The following is a 25,810-nucleotide window of genomic DNA, read 5'->3' as shown; positions in this document are numbered from 1 at the left end:
TTTATTAAAAGGGTGAATGAGCAACACGTCCGTTGTGGACTATTGCTCGCGCTGGGATCTATGGGACAAGATTCCGTTGAAAAAAGAAAAAAAACGACTTGGGAAACACAAGAGAGAAATAGGGCGTCAGGAAGCGTAGAGTGGCAGTCAAGCTAAAATAAATAACAGAAAGAATAAAAGGAAAAAGGAAGAAGAAAAAGGTGCTGGGCTAGCCAGAGTCGTTCAATGGTATAAGCCAACGTAGAAAATCGGTGATGGCTTGATATCTTTTTACTTCCTATATTACAATTAATAGAGAAATAAAATACTCATCAACATTGCGATCCATGGATGGAGCGCTTTGCGTATTTAAAAAAGGCACAGCATCTTTTGAAACCGGAAAGAGACAAATACAAGACGGCTTGTGAATAACCATTTGGAACATCAGAGTCGATGTAATGGTGAAATACTGCGAACTTTTTGTCATCCTTATTTCTTGTCCAAGAACGGTTGCATCTATTATTTTTATTAAGTATAGGCTATTATGCAAACGATTTTCTCATATCCGTTTCAAAATAATGTGAAATCGATTACGTCGTTCATCGCGGGAGATGTTAGACGGCTATTTTGCAGGGTACATTGGTATCTTGGGCTTAAGCCTAATTGGTAATTTTAACATTAGCCACCTGCATAAATGCTGGGTAAGCCATAATCAACGCTAAACAAAACATGGTAAATCTTAAAAACAAACCATGCTGTGTGACCAGGCAAAATCGTAGCAAATTGAACGGAAAATCGAAATAGCTTAAATTTTAGTGATTTTGAAACCTCTACATATCATGTAACTAAAAGATCTAGATGTCTTGGTGCTATAAGGTTACTTGTAACACAGTTGTTGGAAATGTTACATGGCCTGCCATGATATCTGGTCGTCTCCTGCATATTTAAATGACGGCGAGATCATTCCTATGACTGCAGGGATGACATCGTTACACGTTTGTATATTAGCGAGTCAAAAAAAAAAAGGAATGGTGCATCCGGTTATTACGTGGACGGCAATCATCCGAAAGGAACATGTCAGACATCATCCAGCGTACAATCAGTACTTGATCGCGTTATCTGTGATGTTTTTGAAATAGGACATCGTATCACAACGATCTTATTGTAACACCACCATCTATCGGACAGATAAACTTATTTTTTTCTTTTCTTATTCGGTCGGTACAGGGACAACCTTCATCTTTTGTGATTGGTACTGATTATTTATCTTCTATCACCATTCTGATCTTTTGGTAAACAAAATAACAATGTCGTTGGGATGATAATGAGCAAATGAGAGCCAGTCTCCAAGCAGGATTTCCCAAGTCGATGATGTCGGGTTTGGATCTTATGACCCTACCCAGAGTCGTGGTTATCACGAATAACCATGACAGGGGTGAATGGCGCCTTTTTTTTTCTGGATTCCAACCTTCCTTTTTTTACCTTTTTTTTTTTTTTTTTTTTTTCTCTTTCCATGTGGAAAGAATTCTTAACGTTGGGTATCCTGCTACAACTTTGATTCTTGCTCGGTCTGAGCTTCCTTCGTTTTTGAAACACTTTTTTTTCCAATTGTATTATACCCTTACCGGTCTATCCGACGCATAATTCGAACAAGCAAATAATGAAATGCTGTAATGCATATTATGGCGTATCACGGCATGGAATCACATGCATACTACTACAACAAAGAGATTGATTTTTTCCATGAGGATAGTGCTGGGGTCATCAAGTTTAAAAACTTGCTTGGTCGTTTTCGGTGGATGTGGTTTTGATTACCATAGTCCCGTGATTAGTTTCCCAATTTGTCGCTTGTTGAAATTTCTGATCAGTTATTCTTTTTTTTTTTCTGCAAAACATCACTCCCGTCACTCCACAAGGATCCGTGAGAGTCTGTAATTTCACGTAAAAGAAAACAAAAACAGAAAATAAAATTATCTCTCTGTTTTTTATAGTCCGTCACGCCTTTTCCCGTGGCACAGCCCCCTTCTTATTCTCATCACGTCTTTTAACGGTCATTCGTGTAACCACCAACGTGTCACTGAATAGTAAAAAAGCGAACACTCACTGACCAGTCATTCTTCCAAACCGACCAGAAAAAAATTAAGGTGGGGCGTGAGGAGAAAAAGAGAGTCAGGGACATTAGCGAAATGACGTAGGAACAAAATATCCGAATTGGTTGATGGAAATTGCCCAATTGGGCTTAGTGTTGATGTGACAGGAGTATAAAAAATAACAAAAAAAAACGTTATCGGGAGAAACAGAACCCTGAAGTCAAACCCGAACCCCACTTTGTTTCTCCCTCATTGTCATGCAGTTCACTTCAGCAGAGAATGTGAATTCTATACCAGACGAGGCTATTGCAGATATTGTGTCTCAGCATCTAGTCGTCGATACTTGTTCTTCCCCGAATGACTCGCCTCAAGTTGAGTCGTCCAATACCGTGGCCGACGATGCGTCTCCAGCCGTCGCTGAAGAAATACCCGTGCCGTACCATTTGCCAGGGGCGGCTGTTACCCATGACATTTACACTCATGCCAACAGTCTGATATCCGCTAGAACCGTCCAGCGATCCAAGTCGACCAATGATGTCCGTATGAGAGCGGGCAAGTTGGTCCATGAAGACGATACCGAAGCTGAATCCGAGTTTGACCATCTCGACAAACCAGGCGGGTTTCGCCGTTTCCATGTCCAGCAGCAACAGGAACAACGCAGTGCTGGAATAGGAACCAGTGACTCCAACGGATCACTTTCTGCATTTAATGAATTGTTTCGCCCCGATTCGGTATGCTCTTCGGATTCAAAGACATTTACCGATTACTCTGGTCTATTCCGGTCCGAGTCCTTGGCCAATACAACTACCGTTCACTCGTGGCGTGGACCTACTCAAAAGACCCGTCATTTCTTGGAATACCTTGCCATCACCTCGGTGCTGGATCGATTTGCGGGTGAAAATCTTTCAGATTCCGATTCCGAGGAAAGTCCGAATGACGAAGAGGTCGGCGGGGAAGTATCAGAACACGCTCCCCTGCTGACAAGCAAGCGCAAAAGACATGGTCACGGTAGAAAGGATGCAGTGGATGAGCATGGGAACAAGTTGGAACATAAAGCAAGCACGACCAAAATCATTTTTCTGTTATTCAAAGCTTTCATCGGCAGTGGAATTCTGTTTTTACCAAAGGCGTTCTCCAACGGTGGATTGGCGTTTTCCATAGCGTCCATCTGGGTCATGGGCATGGTTTCTTTGTACTGTTTCCTTTTGTTGCTTGACTGTAAAAAGTATATTTCGGGCAGTTACGGTGATATTGGCGGTGTTCTCTACGGCAACTGGATGCGTCAGCTGGTATTATTTTCTATCGCTATATCACAGGTAAGCTGGCGGGATAAAAAAAAAGGGTTCCAACCGAGTCATCATTTTTTCCTTGGGACTAACGCTTGGAACAATCTTTTTTCTTACTGGTGTTTATAAGATGGGATTCATGTGTGGTGGTACAATATTCATTGTAGAGAACGTCATTGAAGCTGTCAAATCCATGACACATGATACCGTCCAGCTGTCACCGACTAGCTTATTCATGCTGATAGCCTTGCTTATGATGCCACTTGTTCTCATTCGAAAAATTGCCAAATTGTCCCCAACCGCGGCGTTATCCGATGTTTTGATTATTGCGGGCCTTATTATTTTGCTGGGTTATGATTTGATGAAGATATTCTGGGAAGCCCCTGAAGGAGAGGTCCCACCCACCGTGGGTCCCAATATTCATTGGGTATTCAACCCAAGCAGTTTCCCTGTATTCATCGGCACGGCTGTTTATTCTTTTGAAGGCATTGGTACGTATCTCTTTTTGCAAGCATGTGCATAAAAATCTGATCACTAATACTTTTTTTCTTTGGTCTTTCAAAAAAGGTCTTATCATTCCTATTCGGGATAGCATGGCGAAACCTGAAAAATTCCCAAAGGTGCTGACGCTTGTGATGGCCATGGTCGCCCTGTCGCTTTGTCTTGTAGGTTCTCTTGGTTACATCGCTTTTGGTAGCAATGTAGAAACGGTTGCGTTGCTAAACTTACCCCCTGGTCCGTTGCCGAGCACCGTGCAACTGGGGTATGCTATTGCCGTCCATTTATCCAATGCCCTTGCCTTATTCCCGACGGTGCGTATCGTTGAGCAAGCTTGTTTTGGGGATCGTACAGGCAAACACAACATGCGAATCAAATGGGAGAAGAACGCTTTGCGTTGCTTTATTGTTGTTGTATGTGCCGTGATCGCCTGGGCTGGCGCTAGTGACTTGGATAAATTCATCAGTTTGATCGGCTCAATATGTTGCTGTAAGTACCCTGTGCAGAGGTTCCCTTTTTCAATGGCTGCAACGACAATGGATGATGATTTGTTTTCATTGACTGTTTTGATAGGTCCGTTGAGCTTGATATTCCCGCCATTATTCCACTTGAAATTGGGCAAAGCATCCACACTATCAAAATGGGGTGACGTCGTGTTGATCACTTTTGGAACAGGCGTCATGTTATTCACGTTATATAACACGTCCCGTCAATGGGGTTCCTCAGTATAGACCGACCCAATATTTGCATTTCATTTGAAAAATCACAGCATTGTTCAACTCAAGAAAATATCAGAAATCATATTAAACTTTTTTTTTTTGTTTTCGTTTGGAGATATCAGTGTTTTTAGCCAGACTTCATTTCGAAATTTTGAAAGCACATTTCCTATATTACGCAAGGACTGACTGAAGCGATTCTGTGATGAGTAGCTTGCAATTGCAACGTCATTAATAAGATTACATTTAATCAGTTGCATCCCAAATAATCAAAAGTAACCGAATATGCTTTTCCGGTACGCACATGGTGGTAAAAGTGAAGCATCAACACGCTCCTGCCGTCCTTTTTATCACATTTGATGGCTATAATCTTGTCTTGTTTTGCCTTGACTTCTCGGACAATGGTTCATCTGAAATATTATAATCATGCTACCTTTTATTTTCAATACGTAGTACTTTCAGATAGTGAGGAACAGATAAAGACAACACACAATTTGAATCGTTTCTGTTATTGTAGAATTCTATTCTCAGAATTCTATTTACATTTTATCGTGAAACCCCATTGCCAAGTTAAGGTTGCGATTTGATTTGACGCTTACACAATTGACCTGCCCTATGCTTTGAACACAATGGCTCGGGAGCTAATAGCCAATTGAGTCATCCGGGAGAAATAACGTTGCAAAGTCATTATCCGAATTTCCAACTTTTAGAATGCACGTTTTAGTGCGAACGTTGGAAACAAGCAAAAGAGACACTAGATGAAATAGTTGAGCGTATGCGGGATCGGGTCAACAAAGCTTGCACACGTTGACAGTTTGTGATAACAGAGCCTTTTGAAAAATGGGTACCGTTGTATACATAGGCCACGTGCTACAGAGATTGCAGATGAAAAAAAATGGCATGTAATAAATAAATAATAATCGAGTCCGGAAATGCTATTCGGAGCGCATTGATTGAATCGGGGGTTCCCGTAACATCGTTGATTTTCTACAGGGAAAAAGTAAAAAAAGAAAGGCCATTCATTAAGGTTACTCATTGTCTTCTAACTAACGTATCCCATATTGTCGGTTCTAATGACCATGACTAGACGAAAGAGCGTAAGTGCGAGACGAGGGAATTCGGTGCACAGTGAAAATGGCACTCGCCGTGGAGGTAGAGAGTCACGTTGATGACCACCGCATCCAGCCGCGGGCTTTCATTTTGGCTATTGTCGTCATTCCGCCCGGTTTTTTATAAATGCGATTCTACGTTCCACAGACTCATTTTGCTCCTTAATCCCTTCTTCATGGATAATCTCAAAAGACGGCATATTTCACAGCCGGTCTTTTCGTCTGGACAACAGGAACAGACGTACTCTCCAGGATCGGCTCATACACTGTCTATACAGCAAGATCACGATGCGGCTTATAAAGAAAAGACCTATAGGGCCCCACCACCACCGCAAAGAATAGTGTACTCGTCCAATAAGGTAGGCTGAAGCCGGCGGAACAATAGACAACATCCGTTTTGCATCGTACTCACTCGGATCTATTGCAGTACATTGCCTTTTGCCAACAATATCAAGATTTACTCATTCCGGCTGTACTGACTCTGCTGGCTTTCTGGACCCGATTCCGGATTATTGGGCTGTCAAATCAAGTAGTGTGGGACGAGGTAAGCACGCCATTTCCACATTAACAAGGTCGGTACCGATGAAATCTTAACATTGTCTTTCTTTAGGCCCACTTTGGAAAGGTAAAAAAAAAGCAGGAGGAGGCAACAGGGTTGTCCAGGGGAGAGGGAAACAGAAACAAAAAATATCTGATCGTCATCGATGCATGGATTAGTTCGGTTCATATTATATCAAACACGAGTTCTATTTCGATGTACATCCTCCACTCGGAAAAATGCTAGTTGGGCTTTCTGGATGGTTAGCAGGTTATGATGGAAATTTTGGGTTTGACTCCGGTCAGACGTACCCTGAAGGACTCAATTACACCGTGATGCGTATATTCAACGCGTTTTGGGGAGCACTTATGGTTCCCATCGCCTATGCCACCGCAATGCAATTGCACATGTCGTTGAAAGCTAGTATCCTGGCAGCGACAATGGTATTACTGGGTAAATAGACCGAACCGATTGCTGAAAAGGGAGATTGGATAACTGATGCATGCCTATTAGATACGGCTTATCTGTGTATCAGCCGATTTATTTTACTGGATTCTATGCTCCTGTTTTTCACATGCACCTCACTCTACTGTCTTGCGAGTTTCCACAATCTGCGAAACAGGTAAGTACTTCAAACATGACTTGTCACGCTGAAGGATGTGGCTTTAATCATTGGCATGCTTGTAGACCGTTTACCGATGAATGGTGGCTTTGGCTCGCTTTAACCGGATTTTCCTTGGGCTGTGTTTCCAGGTAAACCGGTTGGATAGCAAATGTCTTGGGGGGATATGCTGTTCTTTGATCCAGGGGTGGATGACTTTGGGGGTTGGCGCCGACAAGTGGAGAGACGGAGCAATTAACAACGTGAATTAGTGTGAAATGGGTTGGCTTATTCGCCGTGGCTCTCGTGGGGCTTTATACGATTGAAGATTTATGGGATATGCTCGGCGATCTTCAAATGCCCAAAAAGACGTACCTGAACCATTGGCTTGCACGTATCGGTTGTCTCATTGTCATTCCCGTCATTGTCTATCTTATCAGCTTTGCTTTGCATTTCGCCATTCTGTATCGGTCAGGCACCGGCGATGCGCAAATGAGTTCTTTATTCCAGGCCAACTTGGCAGGCAATACATTAGGCGACAGTCCGTTGGGTAGGTGGTACCAATGGAAGATCCACAAACCAGGCCACTCATGATGGGAGTAGAAATTGCTTACGGCTCAAAATTAACATTCAAGAACTACGGTTACGGTGGTGGTCTACTGCATTCGCACGTACAAACGTATCCCGAAGGATCAAAACAGCAACAAGTCACCTGCTACCATTACAAAGATGATAATAATCACTGGTATATCCGCACTCCCAGAGGATCAAGAGAAGAGGAATATGAAGAAGCCCCTTCGATTCGATTTGTCCAAGATGGCGATATTGTGCGATTGCAACACGTACCCACGGGACGGAATTTACACAGTCATCCGATCAACGCGCCGATTACGACGGGACAATGGGAAGTCAGTGCTTACGGCAACGATACCATTGGTGATACTCAAGACAACTGGCAGGTGGAGATTGTGGATGACATGGTACACTCGGATAAAGAACGCGTACGTTCTCTAACCACGCGATTCCGTCTTCGTCACGTAAACCTCGGCTGCCTTCTCACTGCCAACAATGTCATCTTGCCGCAGTGGGGATTTAAACAAGTGGAAGTCTACTGTGACAAGCGCAACCGAACCGATGACCCGCACAGCTGGTGGAACGTGGAAGAGCATTGGAATGACGCATGTAAGTAGTGATCTTCGCGAGATGACGAGCGGAAAACACTAAAATAATTCAATCGCCAGTGCCTGCTGCTCCCAAAAATGCATACAAATCGAAATTCTTGCAAGATTTCTGGCACTTGAACGTGGCCATGTGGACCTCCAACAATGCCTTGATTCCAGATCCGGATAAAGAAGATATTCTGTCATCCGAGCCCGCTGAATGGCCCATGGCGAGTGTGGGACTGCGTATGTGCGGTTGGGGCGATGATCAAGTGAAATTTTATCTCTTGGGAAGCCCGGCCGTATGGTGGCCCGCGTTTGCGTCCATCCTTCTCTTCATTGCGGTAGCGGGATATTACATTATTCGTATGCAACGAAAGATTTATGATTTGTCCAACGGTAAGTTTTGATTTCAGTTTTTCTTTCCTTTCTTTGACGGTTTGTTGCATCACTAAAACCCTTGATACATGTAGCACAATGGGATCGTTTCTTTTTCGTGGGAAAAACGTTGTTCCTTGGATGGTTCTTGCATTACATTCCTTTCTTTATCATGGGTCGCGTCACGTACTTGCATCATTACTTCCCGGCGCTGTATTTCAGTATTCTTATGGTTCCCTTCTTATTGGACCATGTTACCTCCACCTTATCGAAACGCAAACGGTGGATAATCTTTGGCGTCATGTATGTCGCGGTCATTGTCGTCTTTATTTACTTTTCACCCGTAGCTTATGGCATGCCGGGCCCGGTGAGCCAGTACGCCGGTCGACGATGGCTGAAATCATGGAATTTGATCGATTAAACCCATTGCAGCCTCCCACCCCCCTTTTTTTTTTTGCTTTTGAAATTTCAGTCATTCATGTATCTATGCAAATATCATTAGAAATACCACTTGAAAAAATTAAAAAACCGAATTTGCTTTTGTTTTTTGCTTTGCGTTTTTGCTTACATTACCGAATCATGCAAAAAAGAACGAGTGTTAGCTGAGAGTGATCGAAAAAGCAGCCAGTCCATCGACAGTATCTTGTTGTGCGTCGGATAGTAAAAAGGTCCATTTTTCATGCAAAAAAGTAAGTTGTGGAACAGTCACAACAGTTGAATTTTTTTTTTCGTTCGGGCTCTTCTCGAAAAGGCCCCGCTCTATTGTTGCTCAAGGTCTCGTCTCCTATATATATTATTATGAGTGTTCAAGGCTTTTTCGGTAAATAATCTCCTACCCACAAGGGTGTTTTGACCCTTTAAAACGCGCCTGTTATTAATCCTTCACGGTTTCTGTCAGGTCTCGCGATCCACCCCAATAAGACTTATAAGCGCAATGTTTCCTCTGGTTTCAGAATTCGCATGGTAAGCCGATTACTTGTCAAGAGCACTCTGATTTCTTTGTCTTATTCTTGGATGGCTTTTTTAGGCGGCTTTCGACAGCACGGTCAAGGGAAAGGGTCGGTGCAGTGTACGAGTCAAGGTCGACGAAAAAGACTTTGTGTTGTGTACTTTGATCCCTGGCAAGGTACGGTCGATCGCCCATGGTTGATCGGTGGCTTGATCTCATGCATTTCTTCCATAGATTGAGCAGCAACTCTTGAACATCGGATTTGTAGAAGGCGAAGAAATTATCTTTACAGTCACTGGACAAAAGTAAGTCAATGGTCAATACCATCGGAACCCCCGATCGATGCAAACTCACACTTTGTGCCTCAGTACCGTCCATTTGACCGGCAACTACGAGCTGGACTTTGACGCCGAAAGTGTCTCCGAAGATGAAGATGACAAAACATTGATGAAGTACGTTCCACCACGAATTACACCTCAATAGGATAATCACTAACCACATGTTCTAGTGTGCCTGAAGGCATCGATCCTCAAAAAATTGGTAAGCCAGAAAAAACAGCCCTCTTTCTAAATGAAATCAAATTAATGCGTGTTCATGCTCCTTTTAGCTGCTTATCTGAATGGCGATATTGATTCTGATGATATGGTCTCGGATGAAGAGGACGCTGAAGCGCCCGAACTGGTTGCGGCTGAAGAGGAAAAGAAAGAGAAGAAAGAGGTAGCGAATCAGAAAAAGCGAACCGCCGAAACTGAAGAGGAGGCAACAGAAGCACCAAAGAAGCAGAAAACGGAGGGCGCGAAGAAGCAAAACGAGAAAAAGGCAAAGGTAAGTAAGAGTCGCGGACGGTTTTCGGCTTGAAGACTCTCCTTTTTTCTTTGCTTATACCAGTATGCATTTTAGGTTGTCACAACCAAGTTACAAAATGGTTTGGTATTGCAAGATGTCGAGGCGGGAGAGGGTCGTTCGGCCAAGAAGGGTAACCGCATTGGGATCCGATTTATTGGCAAATTGCAGAATGGCAAAATCTTTGATAAAAACGTGGAAGGAAAACCGTTTGAGTTTGTTTTGGGTCGCAGCGAAGTGATCCGCGGATTAGACGAAGGAATTATGGGCATGAAACTCGGTGGCAAACGTAAATTGACCATTCCTCCCGCGCTTGGCTACGGTAAGCGTGGCTCGGCTCGTATTCCCAAAAACGCCACCCTTATTTTCGAGGTAAGTTTAAAAATTGCATTGATGAGGAAATCACACCACTGATATATATGTGTATTTGATGTAGGTTAAACTCGTCTCGCTGAAATAAACAAATGGGTGTCATTACATGTGTAAACAAATAAATAGAATCATAAACTCTTTGCTTTCTTTTTTTTCTCCCTCTCTTTTTCCTTAGCATGCACAGTAACTGCTTTCTTGTTTTATCGCTGATGTCTCACTGAGATCCACCTTGGTTACTAACATGGCATTGAGAATGATGCGTTAGATGGAGCAAAGCTTCAAACATCAAAATGCTACGTACATTGTTCTCTTTGACCGTCGTCTGTGCTATTCTCCATTCCTGGTAATGCATGTCCGATCTTGCGAAACAAGGCTTTGACCTGAATACAAAAGATATTGGTCAACAACCAAGTGGATCCCTTACTGGCAGTTCCTGTCACCCTAACTTACATTGTATCCTGCCTTGGCACTTGTTTCCACAAACATGATATTGTAATCTTTGGCCTTTTTCTCGCCATCTTCAACGGTCACTTGTCTGAACAAAAAAGTATGGATCCTTCGTGAGTCGTGTGTGTGTACTGACTCCTGCCACAATGAAGTTTTACACGTACCGTTTATCGTTCAGATCCGTCTTGTTGCCCACCAGAACAATAATAACATCGGTGCCTCTTTCCGCTCTCACATCATCGATCCACCGTGACGTATTGACAAATGAGTTTCGATCTGCATACCGAATTGGTAAAATATTGCCTTGGGAACTTCCTTGAAATGATGCCGTGACTTACTTGTGATATCATATACAACTACACACACGGATGAATCTCGAATATAGCTTGGGATCAGTGAGCGGAACCGTTCCTATAGGTTGGTTTGCTCAGTAGGATTGAAAGGTGTGAAAATAGACTATTTTTTTTGTACCTGACCAGCAGTGTCCCCTGTATACAGTGACAAAGAATTAAAAAGATGTGGACCATTGGGCGCTTGATTTGCTATGTTTGTACTTACACAGTTGCAAACGGATCGTTCGGTCATCCAAATACATGGTTTTTGATAGAAAATCAATGCCGATCGTTGCCTAGCCAAGATACCATGGATTTTTTTTTTTTTAGATTGGTGCCATAATTCAACCGCTATCAAACAGCATGGCTCGTTTACATACTTGGTAAGTATTGTCAAAAGTATCGTACATAAACCGGGTAATAAGCGAGGTTTTGCCAACTGCCATCACCAAGTGAGTGGATGAGAATGGGGGAGCTGATGTCCGTGTTTATTGACTCACCGCTTTGTTCACCGAGAAACACAAGCTTGAATTTCTTCAAGGGATTACCGATATCATTCATGGCCATGATGAAGAGCGGTGAAATGGAGCGGGCGTGTAGGACGAGGAGATAATTCAAATAAACCCAAAAAAACAAGGGGGGAATTTCCGTCGAATCAAAGTTGTGCAACCATCACTGTATTCGCCGGCTCAAAGTCATAAAAAACAAAAACAAAAAACTCTCTCTCGCGTATCCTTTTATGGAGTTTCAAATGGCGCAAAAATGAGAATAGTTACAATGAAAAACGCATGCGTTGTTGCCTATACCAACCATGTCCTTCTTTGATGTCGATGTCTAAAGAATCATCGATGTCTAAAAAACCATCCATGAATATTCTTGCTAATTCAAATAGCATGCTGAATAAAAAAAATGAAGCCATAATATTTTATCAAAAAGCAAAAATTTCCAACTAGAGCATCTGCAATTTATAATAGGCATTTTTGTCCTTGTGAATGGGATGATAATTTCCATCCATTGATATCACACCATTGTTATTTCGCAAGAATCACTGACAAAAAAGATCTGTTTGTCGACATGGCTTCCGCCAGCCAATTCTTGAATCGCACCCTTCCTTTCTTAGCCCGAGGTCTAAGATAAAGTGTTCGCTCCAAAATGCGATGCTCATAAACACATATCGATTGGACTGTCTCTTTTTTTTTCGCCATTATCTTTTTTCGCGCAAATCGTATATTATGTAAAAGTAACAATGGATGAGCGCGTTTTGATGTTTTATAGATTACAATCTAGGATGTCTATGGAGATTTTTCCACAAGAATTTAAGCTTCCCAGGAAGAGTTGGCGGCGGGAGCGGCATCCTCAGCCCAGTCAGCAGTGGCCTGGGTAGCGCTCCAGTCGGCAGCGACGCCAGCGACATCGGCAGCTTCACCTTCAACGGCCCAGTCACCAGTGGCGGGTTCGGTGGCGGAGAATTCACCAGCTTCTTCCAAAGCAGCAGCCTCCTGCTCCTTTTCGATCTCCTCGGGATCGCGGTAGAAGAACATATCGACCATCACGTCCCAGGCGGTGGCGTAGTCGAGGGTACCACGAAGACGGAGGACGGCACGGGCCAACAACCAGTAGATCAAACCAAGAGCGTGCTTACCCTTGTTGTTGGTAGGGATGGCAACGTCAACGAACTGAAGAAGAGCATCAGTGTCAGCAAGAGAGATGACGGGGATGTTGACGTAGGAAGCTTCCTTGATGGCCTGGAAGTCCGAACGAGGATCGGTACAGATGATGAGACGGGGTTCACGGAAAGAACGGGTGTTGTAGTTAGTGAAGGTACCAGGGGTGAAACGACCAACAATAGCTTCAGCACCAATGTACTTGGCGAACTTCAAGGCAGCACGGTGACCATAGGGACGAGCCGAGATGACAACAATGTCCTGGGGGTTCTCGATGGCGGCAATGACACGAGCAGCAAAGATAAGCTTCTCCCAGGTCTTACCAAGGTTGATCAAGTTGATGCCATCAGCACGGCGCTTGTAGACATAAGGAGTCATGCGGGCAGTGACGTTCTTGGCACCAATGTGGCACTGAGCACTCAACAAGAGCTGAATGTCCTCCTCGGAGGGGCTGAGAACTGAGAAGAAAAAGGGAAAACAGTAATGAGTACAATTTTGCACGCATGGTGAACGATTAGACAGCCATAGTGTCTACTTACTGGCAGGAAGACGAGACATCGTAATGAGTCTATCATCAGGGGCAAAAAAATCGATTATATGTTAGATTCAATCCATCCATCCATCGCCTAACAGCATCCATCTATGCTGTTCCATCATGATCTCGTTACTGTCGACATACCAAATGTGCAGAAAAGAGAAGGTTCATCATGGTGGGCTGCCTTGGTGTAATTAAATGATGCTGCCCACTCAGGGTCCACCTACAATGATCACCGGAACAATTGTGCATTTGTGCCGCAAATATCCGGACCGGAAACTTCGACTCGTTAATTAAATGTCCGACGACCCGAAACTGTCAGTGCGTCTGCCCCAAACAAGGGCGCGCCACAAACAATTGAGCGATTTTCAAAACGCTTGGCCAATGGATTACTAGTCTTAGAGGGCACAAAGCACAAGCATTTGGTTGTCCTTGGCTATTGACCAGAGGGGCAAGGGCTGCGATCAGCATAAATTCCTGCTGTCATCACAGCAACCCTTCCGTGATCGAAATCGGTATTGGTTGGCAACGCCAGTTACTTTGCCCCTTGTTGACCGCATTTCCTATGGCAATAAACCAGCGGAAATCGTATATTTGGCTAGGTTTATGGTGACACTTCCCGTCCACTGCAATAAACCTTCCTGTTGTTAGTCCTCGTTTTCTGAAGTTTATGTAGTAGGTTGCAATGGATTTCTCAGGAGTGACTGGCCGAGGTGTTGCTTTCACATTTATGTCTGTTTTTCTTTTGTCCTGGCTTGCGGGCTCCATAATATCTACATTATTTTTGACAAGTTCGTTCTTGCCGGGGTAACTCAACAAGCTATAACAGATTCAAGCTTTGGTAAAGAATAAAATTATTTCTAGTCGTGCCCCTTTTTAATGGCAAAAGTCCTTAATGCCCACTGGCATTCATCGGTTAATTGATCTTCGGCTTAGCAGCTGTTCTTGAATCCTTGACATTATATAAAATTCAGCAGTTGATGCATTGATAGGCTATGTCCATCGCTTGCAAGGGAGCCCTTTGGATCAACTGTACCGGAATTGTGTCCAGTTCTTATCGCAACGAACGCCGATCATCGACCATTTTCGCAAAGCTGGCGAACATTGTCTATCACGAACAATGAGTTCTGTTTCAGTACTTCTAGGTTGATTTGTTGGCTTCGAATGCGTCATCTGCGTAACAAGTGGCGCTCTTGGTAATTCCTGACAAAAAGAGGATTGAAGGAGAGCTGGGATAGCATGGCAGTCAAACATGACTTGAACAGCATCTTGCGACTGAAGACAAGAAGAATCGACTAGTTCGTCGCTCAAGGCTCTCAGCGCAGAGTTTACAAAAGTTGTTTCTGGTTGGAGGCTCTTTCTCGTTATCTTTTGTTGCAAGAGTTTCCCCTTCCCCTTTTTTCACAACCACATTCGCCGATCATGTCGCTGTCGACTTTTCCAAACCAGAACTTTGCAAGTATCGGATACAGGATATCCAAAATGATAGGAACACCGTCATCAACCACGTACAATGTGGCATAGTGTCATCTTCTTTCAGGAGTTGCCACAAAAAGATAAGCTTTTAATTTTCTGCAATGTTGTATCATTCAAATTAGAGTTTCTGTTTGAATTTGAACTAACTGTTTGCGGCAGCCAGTGCATGAATTACGCGGCTTTTGAAAGTCCACCGACATGAACTGTTCAGTTGATCTTCAAGTGCCCACAGTACGTATGATGATGCTTAGCTATGAATCCGATGCATCCGAGGTGGGCGCTGTCCATTCGTTTGCACCGTTGTGTGAGTGACAGGTTCCTAATCACTTGATATGCACTGTGATCAACATATTTCCGGCCACTGTGCCTTTTAGCGATACAACCGCTTAATGACAAGTAGAGTATGAATCCTCAACATACTCAGAAGAGATGTACACCTAACATAATACGGAGGATTCCTAGAGTGATTAACTCAAGACTTGAATTGATTTGGCACAAGTATTGAGAATATAACAACAAAGGTCTTGGTTGACATGAAAAATTGGGATTTCAGTTGTCGATGATAGATGGAGAGTCTCAAAGTTTCTCGTGTACCTTATCGGTAATACAAGCTTATGAGGTACCTAAAAGATCACTGGCCGTAGATACACACGTGTGGTATTTGCACACGATAGCGTGCAAGTAACATCTGACTAAATTTGATGTAATATCAAAATATCAAAGAGCCCAAAAAGAAGAAAAAAAAAAGATAAAGAGAATCCGGTTCCACCGAAATATACTGCATTGAATACGATGATGTGGCTTTGGATCTGTTTTGCTTTTTTCAGATCATATGCAAGGAGTTTTAATAGTTGGTGCGGATGTGTTCCCACGGTCACACAGAAAATTGGCAAAGACAGTTGCATCCTCATGAGAACCAGCATTGTAAACACAACATTATGCGTCCATGTTATAGTATGACTTTGGTATCCATGGGCCCATCCGAATGTCAGTAGGTTGCTTTTAAATACTATACGCCAGAGGAACAACGCACTCTGTACTTTGGTTAAAGAAGAACCGGCTAACGGTGGTGATATATATTGCTTGCTATACCATAAACGATCGCGCGAGGATCCTGTTATTTTAGGTTTTTTGATGAAAAAAAAACCCTAAACGATGGTCAGATGGGGCTTGGGATAAGGAGGTTCCCCGATCAACAATAAATAGTATATATATATATATATATATATATATATAAAATGCTCGGTTTTTATATGATGATGAAACCGGGAGTGAGTGGGCAAGAGAAATAAATAATAGTTTTTGATATTTTGCATAACAAGGGTGAATCAAGAAAAAGCCAATGCCTGTGGTTTATTTTTTGATAGTTTTCTTATTTTTTTGAATCTCAATGAAACCTTGATCGGCTTTGATTTCCGGAATTTCTTTCCTTTTTTTTTTCTTAGTGATTCCCTTTTTTTTTCTGGCTTTAGTTGGACAGAGCCGGGTTTCCTCTTATTTTTTTTTTTTAGCACCACTTTTTATATTCATATTGGAGCCACTCTTTCCGGTTTAAACAAAATCCTCATCACCATGGATTTTAGTTCATTTGACTTTTCCGATACCGGTGATCTCTTTAAAACGCATTTTCATCAACAATTGAACAATGACCATGCCGATGATCAAGCCCATGCTGACATGTTCTCCTTCATGGATACGACGGGCGATTTCCATAGTGCACATCCAACACAACTATCACATTCGCAACAGGAACTCTCTTACAATATACCACAGCTGACTCCCGACGGTCATGAGAGCAGTGCGTATACAGGAAGCGGTTTATTAGCTGGACAAAATCCTGGATATGCGATGTCTCCTTTACAAATATCGGCTGTCAATAATGGCAACACCACTCACTTGGACATTTATCATACTCCCCACCAACATCCAATGGGCAACAATAATGTATCAGAGAGTATATCAGAATATCCTGATGAAGAGGTAGGACCATCTCTTTTTATTTTTATCACTGGATTGTTTTTTTTTTTTTTTATATATATTACACCTTTTTTTTGCGATTTAAATTATTATTTTTTCTTCTCTCAAAAAAGCAACGGGTTGAGGCTCACCGTGTATAATGTTGTTTTATTTCTACAGGAATTTTTTACACCACTTGTATCTCCTGCAATACCACCCAGTTCGTTTCAATCGCACACCACCATTACCACTTCAGAAAGCGGGTTCTCTCCACTCACTTCACCTGCATTGCATCCTTCACACCGATCACTTTCTTTCGGAGATCATCGTCTTGATCGTCCGTCCGCCAATGAACAGCCGTCCGCAACCATGCTGCAGCAGAAACTGGCGTTGATTGAACGGCAACAACAACAGCTCCGCACCCAGTTACAAGGCACGCAACCACCAAGCATGGCGAATCACGGTGCTGTAGGAGCAACAGGAGGAGGAGGCTATGTGAGTCCGCTGTTATCTTTCACCCAGAGCTCGCCCCATTTACACCCCGCCGCCAACACGTCAAGAAAACCCTCATTACGTCAAAAGGTCGCCTACTCGGCATCCCAAACGCACGCCAGCATTCAAAATGCCGGATTCCAATCCCCGCAGATGAACAATACCTCGGATTTCTACCCAACTGCTACGGCGACGACGACCACCACCACCACGGGTCGCGCGTTACCGAAATCTGATTTACTAGCGCCAGCGACGCCTTCGCTGTTGATGAAACTGGGCAGTGGTGGTGTCACTGGCAACTTGGGGTCAGCTTCTGCTTCCACGCCGGATAAGGGCGGCAGTTCTTCAGCCGTCGACAATATGCCATCATTACCGGCGGCCATGATCCAAGATCAACCTTCTTCCACCAAATCCAAAACATCTTCCTCTCCCATCAAACGACGACGGATATCCGCTCCAAAATCGGCCAACTTCACGTCCCCAGGCCTGCGACCGTCACCGCGACCGCATATGCTGAACGATCACACCATTGCAGCACTTGTATCTCCAGCCGCCTTGGGTCCACAACCAGCGGTGGCCTCGCCTCGTGCGTTGAAGCCATTGATTTCCCCATCACTGCAACCAAATGGAAAACGACTATCATCCATTGAAGAGGAGGAAGCGGCGGCACTTTTAGCGTCGAAAAGCAATTATCAGAATCTACGTGAAGGCAAAGCCAAGAGTCTTGGTATCGATTTCAACACGAACATCCAATCAGGAATTGAGAATCGTCGGTCTGCGCATAAAGCGGCGGAACAGAAACGCAGAGATACGTTGAAACAAAGTTTCGACTCATTACGTAAAGAGGTTCTGGAAGCCATGTTGGAGGATGCAGCGGCCAAAGACGATGGCGAAAGCGCAAGTCAGAAAGAAAAGGCTGTCAAGCAAATGAGCAAAGTGGTATTACTGCAACACTCATTCGAATACATCTTGCGTCTGAAGAACGATAATCGACGGAAAGACGGCAAGATACAAAAGATGCGAAAAGAGATGCAATCGCTCCGATCCCAACTTGGACTGCCAGAAGTGACAGAGGAAGAAAAAGAAGAAGAAGCGCGAGAGGAAGAGGAAGAGAAGGAATTACGCGAAGCTCGACTGAAACGCTTGGAGGATGCAACCACTGAAGAAACTTGATCGGTTCAATATACATGCATGTGATGAATGTACGTTCAGGAACACTCGCCTCGTATAGTTTGAGTATAAGTAATGATAATTTCAAAATCAAGTAAAATGAGTCAAGGAGTTCGGAATGAGTGCCCTAAATGATGTTCCTAGGCGGAGAGAGGATCCAAAGGAAAAAGAGGCGTGGAAAAAGATGGATGCATTTAGAGGAATGAGTACTTACTGGGGAAAATGGCTGCCGTTCTGGTGTATTGTCTCCAACATTGTGTAACGTATGTCGAGTTGTTGATCCGACATCTTTGACCGGTACTCGTTCATGATGTCCTTTTCGTTTGTTCTTCTTTAAACATCTCGTCAGCTATTCTGATATTAGTTCTATAAATTTTTCGTGGACTTACAACCAGTTCTCAAAGTTTTACAGTGCAGTGCTTCCATTGTTCTCGCTAACATTAAACGCTGTCGTACCAGAACGCCGGTTGACCATGCGACTCGTGTCGTGGTTATTGCTCCTCTGCGCATTCCATCAATATTGACTTTTCTCAAAGCAGGCGAGGCTTATCGTATTCTTAACGTTAGGTCAAGAAAAAAAGCAAGAGTAGAGGAGAAAAATGAGGTCCAATTAAATTACGCAGTTAGTATTTTCTATTGACGACTGCCTAATTTGTCCATGAAATTTTCAAGCTCGTTGCCAAGAAAAAATAACTTTTCTCAAATCGCTCACTGTTTCTACCCACCGTCTTCCACGCTCATGGCGATAGCTCAGGCAGAAGCATGCTCGATAGCGTTTTTTGTATACGTCATCTTACGCGCTGCAATGCCAAAATTCATCCTCCATGAATATACAATATTGCAGCACAAATGATGTGACCTTTCCGAAAATTCGGACAGACCGAATTTATAAGCAAGTAGAAAAAGGAAAAAACAAAAAGAAGAGAGATTGAGTGATAGTAGCTTATTCAGAAAATGGTTATCTATGTATGATTGCGAAAACCTGACATCATACAGCACCATATCCACGATACATCTGACGCCGGATACACTAAAGCAGAAAACATAAAAAGAGAAAGGATTTTTTGATTGATAACGCAAAAGGTGTCATCATTCCGCCTAGTTGTCATGATGGAAGTTGCCTGGCCATGGTTTGATGTTCCATGAAGAACTTGAACGTGCAAGACCAGCACAGGTAAATAAATCAATATTGCACAATTTGACATCTGACATGACACATGTGTCATTCCTGTCATAGACAAAAAACAGGTGAAAGAAGGATTTTTCTTCTTACTGCGAAGATACATTTTTTTTTCATGAACACAAGGACAAAATAACACAACAGAAAAACCCAACTTCACTGTATCACATTTAAATCTCCGATAATATTCGTAATGGATTACTTCATGAATTTTTTTTTTAGAGTGGACTTTTCGGTGGTGAAAGTTTTATTAAATTTCCCCCAGTGAATTTGTTTTTACTTGGCTTTTTTTTCCTTTACTGCTTTTCCATTGTTTTTTGTATATTGTTAACTTATCAATATGGGATTCTTTCAGACCATATTTCATTATCCCGGTAAAGGTGGCCATCGAGCCGAACCGCCCATCGATCGGTCGTTATCCTCTCCGAAGCAAATTGGCACTCTCCATTCTCCAGGGTCAGCCGATCGACCCCCCACACCCATCAAGCCAAATACACCATCTTCCACACAAGAAGCCCCATCGGTGAAATCTCAACGCCCACCTCTGACGGTGCCTCAATCCAATATACCCCGATTCCAACTCAATGAGGATGGCACTCATTCACATCATTTGACCCTTCCACCGCCTAGCCGCTTCACTACCCTGATGGACGGTCTTTTCCATCGCGATTCCCAGAGAGGAGGTACTTTTCGTCTGCCGCACTGGCCAGATAAGAAAATGCCCCCGGATGCCGTTCATGAGGAACGAGCTGCCATGGATGCCAGTTTGAAGCGAACACCATCCTATTCTTGCCTTGCACAGAAATGGGGCACTTGCCAAGAAGTGATTGGAAAAGGGGCCTTTGGGGTGGTCCGTGTGGCTCATAAGACAGAAGGTTCGACCGAACGTCTTTATGCTGTCAAAGTAAGTTGAATAGAAATGGGAAAACTGGCATCGTATTAGTCCACTTTTCCTTGTGTAGAGAAAAAAAAATTTCTTGATCTCTCTGCTGAATTCATTCCACCATTTGTAGGAATTTCGTAAACGAAACTCAGAATCAGCTAAAGATTATGTCAAGCGTTTGACATCTGAATTCTGCATCGCTTCCACTTTACGCCAGCGCAATGTCATTCAAACCCTCGACTTGTTACCACAAAGCGAAAATTCCCCCGTTTACTGCCAAGTCATGGAATTCTGCAACGGCGGAGATCTATTCAACCTGATTTATGATTCTTCCGAAGGTTTAGCGGTACCAGAAGCCAATTGTTTCTTCAAACAGTTGCTGCGTGGCGTCGCTTACCTTCACAAAATGGGCGTCGCTCATCGTGACTTGAAACCAGAGAACCTGATCCTCACTGCCGATGGATGTGTCAAGATTTCCGATTTCGGATCGGCCGATTGTTTCCGGGTTGCTTGGGAAGCAGATGAAGAAGGACGCGAAGTAATTCACTACAGCAAAGGATTGGTGGGGTCCGAACCGTATATGGCACCTGAGGAATTTGTGGAACCGGAATATGATCCGCGAAAGGTCGATATATGGAGTTGTGCCATCATCTATATGGCGATGCGCACAGGAAGTCATTTATGGCACTATGCTAAAAAGGGCGAAGACGAAGCTTTCGATCGATACCTGAAATTCCGTCAGCTGGTAGAAGAAGAACGTAAAAATGCTCGTCGACAACGGTCTCAAAGAATGGGCACATCTACCATCTCGTGTCTCTCAGAACAGGATAAAGAGCAATTTGAAAAAGAGCGCGAACAGGGCGTTCTTAAAGCAAGAGAAACGATCCGAAAGCGCGCCAAAGAAGGAGGCTTTGATGTACTGGAGGGTATCGAGTTTGGCGCCAAAAAGCTTATCTATCGCATGCTCGATCCCAACCCGACCAAACGGATAACATCAGAAGAAGCGCTGAAAAATGATTGGCTCTCTCGCATATACACCTGTCAGTCAGAATAACCTCTTTCTCTCTCTCTCTCCCCCCCCTCTTTCCAAATCTGTAACTCTATTTTCTTTATTATTCATTCTTTTTGTACTATTGTAATCCTTGTTACTTGTCTATATTTCTTCATCTCCTCGATTGTCCGCTTGTCACTGCACTCTGTTCAGTAGTTATGAGCAAGCAGATGGCACCCACCATCGTTAATAGAACTTTGTGCAAAATTGGCTATTGTTGACCATTAACGAGATGACTTCATATTGAATGTACAAGAGAAATTGTTTTGTCAACATTGAATAGCATTATTTTCATTCTTTACTATCCTATAGAGGTGGACGGAACGAATCCTGCGGAGTGGGGGTTTTAGGAAGCCAGGGATAGCCCATTTTTCTTTGGGTGGGTTGTTCGGGCACGAATTGGGCCAATCAGATGTCGCGAATTTTCGGTGCGAAACGTTGATAGATGTGCTGGAATCTGCCACGGATGAGGATTCCTTCCACACTTCAAAGCGAAGATTGTATGTATTATACTGGCATAGATAGATAGGGGGAGCCACAGATATTACGGCACGGATGACCTATAGTGTCTTCGATGCAAAGATGGATGGATGGATGGATAAGGATGAAGATGGATGAGGGGTTGTTGTTCCTTACATTGACATAAAAAATTAACATTATCATTCTTAAAGCACCATGCAGATCTTTGTGAAGACCCTCACTGGCAAGACCATCACTCTTGAGGTCGAGAGGTAAAAATGCAACGAACAAAAAACTGTAGAAATGATAACTCAGATCCTCATTACTTACACTATTTAAAAATAGCTCTGACTCTATTGACAATGTCAAGCAGAAGATTCAGGATAAGGAAGGTCAGTGGGTCTCACCCGCTTGGGTTATAGTATCTAGAAAAATGACGACGATGCTGATGAGACGATTTCCATATATTAGGTATTCCTCCGGATCAGCAGCGTTTAATTTTCGCCGGTAAGCAGCTCGAAGATGGCCGCACCTTGTCCGACTACAACATCCAAAAGGAATCCACCCTTCACTTGGTCCTTCGTCTTCGTGGTGGTATCATTGAACCCTCCTTGAAGGCTTTGGCTTCCAAGTACAACTGTGACAAGATGATTTGCCGCAAGTGCTATGCTCGTCTTCCTCCTCGTGCCACCAACTGCCGTAAGAGAAAGTGCGGTCATACCAACCAACTCCGTCCCAAGAAGAAGGTAAGATCTTTGCATTCATTAAAATTGACCACGTCTCCATTGTGCTTAACCTCTTATTTATCTAGTTGAAATAAACGTATCGCCCCCTGGTTGGTGTCTCGAGTATTTGCTCGTATTCATTTTGTAATAAATCAAAATATCTGCTACTGAATCGATTCACTCTTGCGTTTTTTCATACGAGGCATGTGGGGAGAACAACAAAAGGAAAGGGTTACCTGATGAAATGTTCACACAGTCCTGACCTAATGTTCATGGATTATTGTGTACAAATGCGCTATTTTTTTTTAATGCAAAATCAAAAATTAAAACTACGGGTAAAAATCATGCGATGGTCTTGTTCTATTTTTTTCGCAGCAAAAAGATTATGAGAAATGAGGATGGAGAAAAGGGATGAGCTGGCAAGTTTTACAGGTCGGCAAAAAAGGTCGATGCTTTCTTTGGCTTTTTCTGCTCTTGCATCGCTTTCTTTTGCTGTTTTCTACGCTTCTTCTTTGATAATTTCTTGGGTTCCGAATCGTCGCTGTCATCCCAACTGTCTTGGTCACCGTCATCGTCCTTGTCCTCCTTGTCACTCTTGTCTTCCTTCTCGTCAGACGGCTGTTTTTCATTACTTTCCGCTTCAACAGGCAACGCCGTGCTAGACAAAGAGCTCTCTTTATCTTCTGTATCTTCTTTGGTTTCGTCCTCCTCTTGGTCGTCTTCTTCTTCGAACAAATGGGCCACGTCCCAGAAGCGTAAGGACTCGTCATGACCGCAGCTCAGGAGATATTTCTTATCATGAGATAATTTAATCCGCTCAATAGGCATGCCTTCACCGTGATCACCAATGATGCCATGAAACTGGTTAGGTAAAATGGTCACGATTCTATGCACAAACGGTAAGTCGGCTGGATGGATTTTTTCTTTAGCTCTTTTTTTCATACCTAATGAGGCCGTCACTACTTCCGGTGCAGATGGTGTCCTCGTCCAGTTTACAAATAGCATCGATGGAGTTCGGGTGGCCAATGATACGATCCTTGTAATCGCCCCAATCACCCCATGACCATAAACTCAAAACTCCTTCTTGAGATCCTACCACTGCCTTGCGACCATTCTAAAGGAAGTGGAAGCTGATAAGCCATCCAACTAAATTTGTTTGTAGAAAAAAGTGTAGCCATTTACCTTGACCAGAGCTACGGACAGAAGCTCATCTTCCATATTGTCTGACATGGCCGCGACATCAGGTTTACGAATATCCCATGTTGATAAATAGCCATCACCTCTATTTCCATGCATTTGGTAATTAGTATCAGAGTGCGTCATTCAATGATTTTTCTCGCCAAACCTACCCTGCAGCCACCAATGTCTTTTGTTCAGCATTGTAGGCCATATCAGCAATGAAATCTTCATGTTCCGACCAGGTCATGACCGCCTCGGGCTTACGATTATCCCAGAGCTTGATAATTCCTTGATCATCACCGGTGGCCAACAAACGTTCATTGAGACATAACAGTACGTTTAATGGATTTCTGCAGAAAAACATTGGCGTCAGGCACCACCTACGGATGTGATCATGACAAGTCCTATCCACTTACTCATGACTTTCGGTTTTGCTTCGGATCAATTGACCTGTGGCGGTATCCATGAACTGAATTGATCTGTCTTTGGAAATACCATATAAACCTAGTGTCGTGGCAAAATAGGACGAGTCAATATCAAGCCATTTTATCCATGCGTCAAATCAAATATACACACCATTTCCATCCGGAGAAAATTCCAATCCTCGACAGGACTTTCTAAACGGTTTGGCTGTCCAAATACTTTGATGTTCTTCCACTCCATAACGATAGCTTTGACGTCAGAAGGGAAAACAAAAAAGGCACCGCATCATATGCCTGATCAGCTTTTGGCTCACTTGGCGCCATGGCTCTGTTTTGCAACGGAGGTACTTACCAATGAATCTCGCCGTTAATCAATCCTGTGGCTACCAGATCATCGGTCGGATGCAGTGCAAAGTCAAACACAGCTTGGTTGAATTTCAACGGATTCGGTACTTTGTTCATCACGGGGGAAGCTCAACACTTTTCAATCCGACAAAAAGCATGATCGCCTTTTTTCAAGATCAGGCATTAAAGTAAAAGCAGTCTTGAAAAATCAAGGTGGCTGATGGAATGGAAATTCCCTGGATTCAACCAGAGCGCAATTTTTTTGGCCAAGTCATAGACGGATTGGATCCAAATACAGCAAAAAGAAAAACATGTGTTTTAGTATAGAGTAAAGAAAAGATCTCCATTAAAACAAGACAATGATGACATGTAAAAATATGAAAAGAAAAACATTTACCATTTAAAAAAGAAAAAAAAAAAAAGGAAAAGAGTGAAATGAAGACGGAAAGATAAAAGAAAAAGAGTGGTAAAAATAACATGAAAAGAATTACTGTATGAAGCAAAAGATAAAAAAAAAAGGTCTACTTTTTAAAGAGAGAAAGAGAGGTTGAAATCGTCTTCAAATTAGATGTATCCTTTCTTTTGTAAAATGGATCTTGTTTCGGGGGCAATCGCGTTCCATAATTGATTACGTGATGCTTCGTCCACACCGCCGAGAATCACCTTTAATCCATTGACCATACGAGCTGCCAAGTCTTGCTGGAGGATGTTCGCCGCAAGTACTTCGGTAAAGATTTTGACCAGGCTAGGAATATTGCAGCTGTTATGGCCGAGAATGCTGGGATGATGCGCTTCTAAAAGATCCAACAGATAGCTGTACACAATCGGTGCTTCTTGGTCATCATTGACAATGGGAAGTGTCGAGAACCAGGCAGAAAGTACGGCGTCCGTGTTGATCTTGGAATTGTTGAATTTGCAAATCTTGGCCACCGCGGAAATGGCATTTTCAGTGACAAAAACGGTACCTTCTTCGCG

General features: G+C 43.2%; 10 protein-coding genes across 10 annotated transcripts; 6 read left to right on the top strand and 4 right to left on the bottom strand.

Annotated features, from left to right (window-relative positions):
- Positions 1-2,282: 2,282 nt before the first annotated feature.
- BYT42DRAFT_577765 (transmembrane amino acid transporter protein-domain-containing protein) lies at positions 2,283-4,709 on the top strand. The gene is made up of 4 exons (XM_051569214.1): positions 2,283-3,385; positions 3,486-3,846; positions 3,923-4,342; positions 4,427-4,709. Exons 1-4 carry the CDS (start codon positions 2,327-2,329, stop codon positions 4,582-4,584), a joined length of 1,998 nt encoding a protein of 665 aa, XP_051420850.1. The 5' UTR covers positions 2,283-2,326; the 3' UTR covers positions 4,585-4,709.
- A 1,129-nt stretch (positions 4,710-5,838) lies between these two features.
- On the top strand, positions 5,839-8,898 carry BYT42DRAFT_577762 (Dolichyl-phosphate-mannose-protein mannosyltransferase-domain-containing protein). The gene is made up of 10 exons (XM_051569213.1): positions 5,839-6,037; positions 6,106-6,222; positions 6,289-6,303; positions 6,396-6,669; positions 6,730-6,838; positions 6,904-6,969; positions 7,090-7,367; positions 7,421-7,999; positions 8,059-8,376; positions 8,451-8,898. The coding sequence occupies exons 1-10, from the start codon at positions 5,855-5,857 to the stop codon at positions 8,774-8,776; spliced, it is 2,265 nt and encodes a 754-aa protein (XP_051420849.1). The 5' UTR covers positions 5,839-5,854; the 3' UTR covers positions 8,777-8,898.
- Positions 8,899-9,035: 137 nt separating this feature from the next.
- Positions 9,036-10,653, top strand: BYT42DRAFT_577760 (uncharacterized protein). Its single transcript, XM_051569212.1, has 8 exons — positions 9,036-9,175; positions 9,254-9,318; positions 9,383-9,481; positions 9,539-9,609; positions 9,673-9,756; positions 9,813-9,844; positions 9,912-10,129; positions 10,205-10,653. The coding sequence occupies exons 1-8, from the start codon at positions 9,154-9,156 to the stop codon at positions 10,559-10,561; spliced, it is 948 nt and encodes a 315-aa protein (XP_051420848.1). The 5' UTR covers positions 9,036-9,153; the 3' UTR covers positions 10,562-10,653.
- On the bottom strand, positions 10,654-12,177 carry BYT42DRAFT_577757 (rab protein 6). Its single transcript, XM_051569211.1, has 10 exons — positions 12,109-12,177; positions 11,799-12,032; positions 11,679-11,737; positions 11,525-11,594; positions 11,438-11,454; positions 11,305-11,377; positions 11,131-11,242; positions 10,970-11,054; positions 10,821-10,899; positions 10,654-10,755 (listed from the first exon to the last, which is right to left on the bottom strand). Exons 2-10 carry the CDS (start codon positions 11,863-11,865, stop codon positions 10,691-10,693), a joined length of 627 nt encoding a protein of 208 aa, XP_051420847.1. The 5' UTR covers positions 11,866-12,032; positions 12,109-12,177; the 3' UTR covers positions 10,654-10,690.
- Positions 12,178-12,256: 79 nt separating this feature from the next.
- On the bottom strand, positions 12,257-13,520 carry BYT42DRAFT_577752 (ribosomal protein S2, flavodoxin-like domain-containing protein; the record flags this gene model as incomplete). Its single annotated transcript, XM_051569210.1, has 2 exons — positions 12,257-13,420; positions 13,502-13,520. 2 exons carry the CDS (start codon positions 13,518-13,520, stop codon positions 12,615-12,617), a joined length of 825 nt encoding a protein of 274 aa, XP_051420846.1. The 3' UTR covers positions 12,257-12,614.
- Positions 13,521-16,424: 2,904 nt separating this feature from the next.
- BYT42DRAFT_577747 (uncharacterized protein) lies at positions 16,425-18,976 on the top strand. The gene is made up of 2 exons (XM_051569209.1): positions 16,425-16,953; positions 17,110-18,976. The coding sequence occupies exons 1-2, from the start codon at positions 16,546-16,548 to the stop codon at positions 18,592-18,594; spliced, it is 1,893 nt and encodes a 630-aa protein (XP_051420845.1). The 5' UTR covers positions 16,425-16,545; the 3' UTR covers positions 18,595-18,976.
- Positions 18,977-20,489: 1,513 nt separating this feature from the next.
- On the top strand, positions 20,490-21,708 carry BYT42DRAFT_500279 (kinase-like domain-containing protein; the record flags this gene model as incomplete). Its single annotated transcript, XM_051564695.1, has 2 exons — positions 20,490-20,675; positions 20,785-21,708. The coding sequence occupies 2 exons, from the start codon at positions 20,490-20,492 to the stop codon at positions 21,706-21,708; spliced, it is 1,110 nt and encodes a 369-aa protein (XP_051420844.1).
- A 672-nt stretch (positions 21,709-22,380) lies between these two features.
- BYT42DRAFT_474301 (ubiquitin-like protein) lies at positions 22,381-22,766 on the top strand (the record flags this gene model as incomplete). The annotated part of the gene is made up of 3 exons (XM_051563594.1): positions 22,381-22,436; positions 22,510-22,556; positions 22,636-22,766. Coding segments are annotated over 3 exons (234 nt in total), but the record flags the coding sequence as incomplete, so codon positions are not given.
- A 395-nt stretch (positions 22,767-23,161) lies between these two features.
- On the bottom strand, positions 23,162-23,814 carry BYT42DRAFT_43060 (uncharacterized protein). Its single transcript, XM_051563480.1, has one exon. The coding sequence runs from the start codon at positions 23,715-23,717 to the stop codon at positions 23,316-23,318; it is 402 nt and encodes a 133-aa protein (XP_051420842.1). The 5' UTR covers positions 23,718-23,814; the 3' UTR covers positions 23,162-23,315.
- On the bottom strand, positions 23,815-24,952 carry BYT42DRAFT_500495 (WD40-repeat-containing domain protein; the record flags this gene model as incomplete). Its single annotated transcript, XM_051564705.1, has 6 exons — positions 23,815-24,003; positions 24,072-24,169; positions 24,333-24,418; positions 24,485-24,572; positions 24,645-24,739; positions 24,843-24,952. 6 exons carry the CDS (start codon positions 24,950-24,952, stop codon positions 23,815-23,817), a joined length of 666 nt encoding a protein of 221 aa, XP_051420841.1.
- Positions 24,953-25,810: the final 858 nt, after the last annotated feature.

Source organism: Radiomyces spectabilis (assembly GCF_025331425.1).
Source record: "Radiomyces spectabilis strain NRRL 2753 chromosome Unknown BYT42scaffold_10, whole genome shotgun sequence".
Taxonomy (NCBI): domain Eukaryota; kingdom Fungi; phylum Mucoromycota; class Mucoromycetes; order Mucorales; family Radiomycetaceae; genus Radiomyces; species Radiomyces spectabilis.
This window is presented reverse-complemented; position numbering and strand designations above follow the sequence as displayed.

Coding starts and splice junctions, on each gene's coding strand:
- BYT42DRAFT_577765 (XM_051569214.1), top strand. CDS start 2,327: ATGCAGTTCACTTCAGCAGAGAATGTGAATTCTATACCAGACGAGGCT. Junction 3,847..3,922: donor TTATTCTTTTGAAGGCATTG/GTACGTATCTCT, acceptor CTTTCAAAAAAG/GTCTTATCATTCCTATTCGG. Junction 4,343..4,426: donor GATCGGCTCAATATGTTGCT/GTAAGTACCCTG, acceptor CTGTTTTGATAG/GTCCGTTGAGCTTGATATTC.
- BYT42DRAFT_577762 (XM_051569213.1), top strand. CDS start 5,855: ATGGATAATCTCAAAAGACGGCATATTTCACAGCCGGTCTTTTCGTCT. Junction 7,368..7,420: donor ATTAGGCGACAGTCCGTTGG/GTAGGTGGTACC, acceptor TGATGGGAGTAG/AAATTGCTTACGGCTCAAAA. Junction 8,000..8,058: donor AGAGCATTGGAATGACGCAT/GTAAGTAGTGAT, acceptor TTCAATCGCCAG/TGCCTGCTGCTCCCAAAAAT.
- BYT42DRAFT_577760 (XM_051569212.1), top strand. CDS start 9,154: ATGAGTGTTCAAGGCTTTTTCG. Junction 9,610..9,672: donor TTTACAGTCACTGGACAAAA/GTAAGTCAATGG, acceptor TTTGTGCCTCAG/TACCGTCCATTTGACCGGCA. Junction 9,757..9,812: donor GATGACAAAACATTGATGAA/GTACGTTCCACC, acceptor CACATGTTCTAG/TGTGCCTGAAGGCATCGATC.
- BYT42DRAFT_577757 (XM_051569211.1), bottom strand. CDS start 11,865: ATGGCCATGAATGATATCGGTAATCCCTTGAAGAAATTCAAGCTTGTG. Junction 11,055..11,130: donor ACGGATCTGAACGATAAACG/GTACGTGTAAAA, acceptor TTTTTTGTTCAG/ACAAGTGACCGTTGAAGATG. Junction 10,756..10,820: donor CGACGGTCAAAGAGAACAAT/GTACGTAGCATT, acceptor ATGCCATGTTAG/TAACCAAGGTGGATCTCAGT.
- BYT42DRAFT_577747 (XM_051569209.1), top strand. CDS start 16,546: ATGGATTTTAGTTCATTTGACTTTTCCGATACCGGTGATCTCTTTAAA. Junction 16,954..17,109: donor CAGAATATCCTGATGAAGAG/GTAGGACCATCT, acceptor TTATTTCTACAG/GAATTTTTTACACCACTTGT.
- BYT42DRAFT_43060 (XM_051563480.1), bottom strand. CDS start 23,717: ATGCCTATTGAGCGGATTAAATTATCTCATGATAAGAAATATCTCCTG.